The following is a 5,905-nucleotide window of genomic DNA, read 5'->3' as shown; positions in this document are numbered from 1 at the left end:
CATCCCGTAGTCAAACCGCAAGAACAGCCTTGGAATAATGCTTTTAGCATGTGAATGGGTAAGGTCGGCGGAGCAAAGATTTTCCTCTGGAAAAAAAAAAGAAAAAAATTATCATAAATATGTCAATATGACAGCTACATGCATTCTTATACCCACAACGCGTTATGACCATCTTTCACTAAAGAGTAGGATATTATGTTCGCCTTGATTTGACGATGAACTTCCACAATGGTAAACTTGAATACCATAGTAACTAAATCTTTGAACCAAACTATCATAACGAGCGACATTATTGTGAATGTACAGTCTGGACACGCGTAACAAACCACCGCAGTATCTTTTCCAGTCCCTGTTGAGAATTTAAACGGACTGCATGTCTGTCAAATTATCCATCTGCATCTTATAGGGTCATCCATTTTGTCAAACTGCTTTCATCTTTCACAGTTCAATGTTATCAGGTGAATAAATCACATGACTTGGATTGTATTGTTTTAAATCGGTCACCCAAAAATAAAAACAAATCTATACACATTTCAGTTGCACAAATACCCCAAAGTCTAGTCCACGTCGGCTGCCGCGTCCACACACGCCGCAGGATCGCGGCTCCCTTTTCCGTGCAAGGTACCAGCTTTTGACATTCACGTCAGAGCCCAATTTTATGCGGTTCTCAGAACAGAAAACCATGTTCGATTTGAGATTCGTCAAGATGTGTTCATAATTCCGCAGTCTTCTTAATCTACTCATGGCGTTCGACTGTAGGTCCGCGCGCCAAATTTCGCCACAAACACAGAATCAGCTATCGTCGAAGCGTTCCCCAGAAGACAAGCGTCAACGTCGGTGACAAGTGTGAAGTAATGGCACGTTGATTGGTGGTTGCAGAGTCCTGCGCAGCGTAGTAGCGAGGATGCTTTGTGTTCACTGAGAATACTTGAATCTGCGAGCGCAGTATTGTCTTTAATGAGTCTGTAATACGCCGCTCGTTGTTGTTCTGTGTAAATTGGAAGAGTACAATTACATTGTTTTTGAAAGCAAGAGATTAAAGCAGTGGAGTGACGGTGGAGGTGTGAGTTTTTGGTTTTTTTTTTATTATTCTCCCTCTTCAAATGAAATTTGTGAGATCTATCATCTGTGCTGATCTATAATTTAACAGTTAATTTAGATTATAACAATAATTAATTTAGATCATAAGAATAATAACAGGTTCGAATCCCACTGGTTCCTTTTTCCCGACAATTGTGTTGAATTATAGATCAACAGTTGCGATCTTGCGAATTTCATTTGAAAAGGGTGACAAATTGAAGAAAACTCACAAGTTTGCTCAAATCTTAATATCAGATTGATACCGGTATAACAGAAATAAATAAATAAATAAATGAATACGCAAATAGATTTTTTTTTAAAAAGTAAATAAACAGATATATAGATAGACAGATAAATAAATAAATAAATAGATAAATAAATAAATAAATAAATGAGTAAATAGGGAGAAAACCGTCATTCGGACTCAAGTATAACCCCGTTTCACTTTGTGCATGAGCAGAAAAGGTCCTTTGCCAAAACGGGCTTTTTGCTTTTTAATTCATTGAGCTATTAAAAGCATTCGCGACATGGTAATGCGTTCCAAGGTGTCCATTGAAGCCTACCTATAGTTTGGCGATAATAGAAAAAAGGTTATTAACGCATATTCAATGCAAAGCAATTAAACGAATGCTCCCCCAATTGTTAATTGGCTGGCTTCTGGCAAACTTGTCTACGCGAGTTCATTTTTTGTTTGAAAATGCATTCCACAAAATTGTTAGACAAGGTAAGTAATTTTGTTGCCTTGAAAACGATTGAAGTGCTCAACCAACTGAGAAAAAAGTAAGGTCACTATGAAAGTAAAAACGTTTAAAAGTGAGCTAATTCAGTTGTAATTACGAATGGCTTATTTGCAGACGGGATACTTTGCAACTGCAGCTCCTTACAGTGATAAAGGGAGTGTAATCAATAATTATTACGCCATGTTTAGAAATGCCTTGTCTGCAACATCCATTCGTGTGACACTTAGCTTCTGTTATTGCGCAAAAAAAGTTGTAGTCTTTGATGTGATTCCATGATATGATACAAGGTCACATTTCTAGTACGTTTGCAGCCATGTGAAAGCTTTGTCCACTGGAATTACTCCCACTTTAGCATTGCCTAGTGAAGGAAGTCGCTACAGAGCCAACATCAACAACCAGGTATGTCTTACCATGAAGTTTACCAGTGGCTGCCGTCGGTAAGATTGTGGTGGGATTTGTTGCTGTTGTTGCTACATATATTGTTGTTGTAGGCATTTCTGTCGTAGAATGTGAAGTCGTGCATCCGTCATCTACGTAATAAAAATAAAGAAGGATGAAGATTATTTTTAGATTTTATTTCAGTATACCGTGGCCTACAAACTTTATTTGACATGCATAAATTATGTAAAATAGAATGGGCGTATTACTTTTCATATGCATGGTTCTGCCTATTGTTTAATTGTGATTCTACATAATGACACTATGTGGTTGACGTTATTACTATTGTTTTATTGTTTTTCGTATCAAAATCATCACAATTCTCGTTGATGGCATAGTCAGTATAAATAAAGAATGTCTTTCAATGGAGCCTACCAATGGCTGAAGTCGGTGAGATTGTGATGGGACCTGTTGTTGTTGTTGGGTCATTCAGAAAACCAACAAGGCAAAACGCTAGCACGAATGGCAACGACAAATCTCCCAGTTTTCGCAAAACTAATCGTGCTTACAAAACATTGTAACAGGTCCAAGGACCTGCTACACATGAACTCGTCGCTAGTTAATTAATTCAAACACATGTTTCTGTCGAAAATGTTACAATAACTTTCTTTTCATGCTCCTGCTTTGATCTCTTCCTGACCGCTGACAGACAGCCTGAATAAAAACAAGATGGAGTTTTGAGAAATCTATAGATATGTGCAGTTGTTCTGTATTTTGGGAAATCATCACTCGGCAGCTTTCATTTTTGAAATGCACATACTTTAAGAGAAAGTCAATATTTTGGCAGGCTGATTGTGATTTGTAATTATATAAAATTTCCCATTTTTTGCACATTGTTTCAAAGTAAACATGCATGGATAGCAACGGTAGAGAACATGTATGTCTTACCATCAAGCAACGTTACATGCGCGTCCACATGACTATTGTGTCCACTCCAATAATTCCTATTATAAAATGGGTTCAAGAATGTAGCCAATTGGAAGCGCTGAAATGAGTCACGTGTGCTTGTATTAATTTCTCACTGACATCCACGGCCGACGTCACAATGTTTGCGCTAGCAGTGCGCACTCAATCAGTTGTTACAAGTGCGTCGCGCGCTACTATACGCGCTGTCAATCCTGTAAACAACTTCTCTAGTTCGGGCTGCCGGCCGGCCTTTCTTGTGTGCATAACATGTGTGGCGTACGTATACTCTTATACGTACAGTACTCATATGTGCGGGATTTCCGAGTGCGACGTGTTTGGGACGAACATCTTCGGACAACTTGATCCACAAAGGTACGTGAAAAATGTTGTAAGTTTTCGACCCATTTTATAAAACAAATGATGCACAGGATTGTTTCGTGGCATTAGTGGAGACGCAGCTCACTCTCGGGTATTTACAATGTAGTGCAACATGCACTCGGCTTCGCCTCGTGCATGTTTCACAATTGTAAATACCCTCGAGTGCGCTACGCCTCCACTAACGCACTCTATCCTGTGCATCATTTGTATATTATTGTGACACAAAATTTGTCATGTTTTTAGGTTTGCTGCTCCCCATCACTTGTGTTTATTCAAACGTAGTTGAGTGTTAAAAAGCACCTCGGCCAACTAAGACCCCGTTTACAGCGCAGGGCTGGGCCAAGTCCGGGCCGAGCCGCGGCCGAGCCCGGCCTCAATTGCGGTACGCGGCCCCGCAGTTTTGTCCGTTTACAGAACACTCGGCCTGGGCTTTTAATTCAAACCTTTCAATATTTTGTCGTAGTGGCGCTCTGCTTGTAAACAAACGACCATTATTTGGAGCGCGCCTGTCGCAATTTGGTACCGCATTTGGCCCGGTTTGCGTTTACAGTGAGAAAAGGCCGGGCTCGGCCGCGGCTCGGCCGCGGCCGAGACTACCTCCAGAGCTTGGCCAGATGCGCGGCCGATTTTGGTACCGCGTTTCACTGTAAACGGTGTCTTTAAGATAACATTAAGAAGAGGATTGCTAGTGAATTTTGATACACACAGTGCCACGCCCTGCCCTTTCGCTCACTGTAAACGGGGTCTTAGACCCAAACGAAGGAAATAGTTCTTATGTCAACGAAGATGTACTATCACACAATCGTCATTGTCCAAACATCTGAATGTACTCATGAAGATGCACATAATTAAGTGGCGGCGATGATGGTAGATCAAAGAAATACCTCTGTTCATAGCCCATAATACTAGTAGGTCCATGGCATATACTGACCTATTTCTCTTTCACAAATGTACCCAAAAGAGAGAGAGCAATCTCTGTCGTGCCACTGAAATGCACCGTGCTTTAAACGGAAGCAATGCCCGCCTTCGTCAATGAAGCCAAGGTTGTTGTAAGTTGCCGGTGTTCCATCCAACCACTCCAGGCTATCGACCGTGCTCCCTTGCAGACCGAACCAGTAATCGATGTTCGTACTGACTGATCTGCCCGTCTGTCTGACGTACTGTTGCTCGCTAGCGGTTTCAATGAAGAGCAGATGGAACCCGATGTCGGAACAGGCCGAACTCGCCGTAGCGTGGTCGACTTCGTTCGTTTCGAACAGGTAGCACGATCCCGCGTTCGAGTACATGCTACTGTTGCAAACTGCCGAGAAGTTGTGCAGGAGAAAATGCGTTTGACTTGTGTGAGCAATTCTGGGTAGTTGTTATGCAGCATACTGCACTGACATGCACCATCAGTAAGTATTGTGTAGTTTTGGCTGTAGTCTATGGTTGTTTTGGACCCACTTTCCAACCAAACCTGTTGTGTGCAATATAATTCAAATCTCCTTACAATGTTGTATGCGACAACATCACTCGTACTTCTCAGTATATCTTGGTCCCTATCTCGGTATATATTTTAAAATTTGAAAGTATTCGAACCTAACATTTGACATGAACGACTTGTCCACAATAGTAATACATATTTTCTCCTGAGATAACTAGCCTGAGAAAATAGGCTCTACTTGGGATACGGTTTGAGCAACATATACATGCAAAGCGTTTTCTGATATCTAAAGAGTTCAATTAGAGGGCCTATATGATATAAAAGAAGACTTTGTGCAATGCCACATCAGCCGGTGTGTCCCTGCAGCAATATTGGCGTCTTTGCCTATAAAGGGGAAATCCAGTCCAAATATATGTTAGTCTGATGAGAAAGAGTATAGTCTTACGAGTTCAACGGTATAATTTTGGTCAAAATCGGATGAAAAATAAGGAAGTTTTGACATTTCAAAGTTTCGCTAATTTTTCAGGTTACAGTTCTTGAACGGTGAATATGAATGTGTAAATGGCATAGTGAGCGTGACATCCCCTCACAAATTATCTTATATTTTGTACCTAAGATTTTGATATGTCCAGTTTTTCATTCAAACGCAATTATGCCCGAGGCTCAAATCCTGGCATATCTAAATGATCACTTTTCTGAAGTTATTCAACCAGGAATTAATTATAACGTCATGTTTAAGACTTCAATGACAGTAACATTGGATTTTCGTCATTTTTTTTTCTTGTACACGATCAATGGATATTTGTGAGGCTATGACATGGTTAGCTCACTTATTTACATATTCATATCTCCTGTACAAGAACTGTTTTGCTGAAATTAACAAAACTTCAAAATGTCATTATCTTCCTTATTTTTCATCCGATTTCCGTCAAATTTTTAC

General features: G+C 40.3%; 1 protein-coding gene across 1 annotated transcript; it reads right to left on the bottom strand.

Annotated features, from left to right (window-relative positions):
- Positions 1–740: 740 nt before the first annotated feature.
- LOC140245225 (secretory phospholipase A2 receptor-like) lies at positions 741–4,828 on the bottom strand. Its single transcript, XM_072324812.1, has 2 exons — positions 4,540–4,828; positions 741–988 (listed from the first exon to the last, which is right to left on the bottom strand). Exons 1-2 carry the CDS (start codon positions 4,826–4,828, stop codon positions 741–743), a joined length of 537 nt encoding a protein of 178 aa, XP_072180913.1.
- Positions 4,829–5,905: the final 1,077 nt, after the last annotated feature.

Source organism: Diadema setosum, chromosome 22 (genome assembly GCF_964275005.1).
Source record: "Diadema setosum chromosome 22, eeDiaSeto1, whole genome shotgun sequence".
NCBI lineage: Eukaryota > Metazoa > Echinodermata > Echinoidea > Diadematoida > Diadematidae > Diadema > Diadema setosum.
Note: the sequence above shows the minus strand (reverse complement) of the source record. Positions and strands in the feature narration are given on the sequence as shown.

Bases quoted from the DNA above. Each gene is read 5' to 3' on its own strand.
- LOC140245225 (XM_072324812.1), bottom strand. From the start codon at position 4,828: ATGTACTCGAACGCGGGATCGTGCTACCTGTTCGAAACGAACGAAGTC. The intron at 989-4,539 runs GTGCATTTCAGT...CAATTTACACAG, and splicing joins TTGCTTCCGTTTAAAGCACG to AACAACAACGAGCGGCGTAT.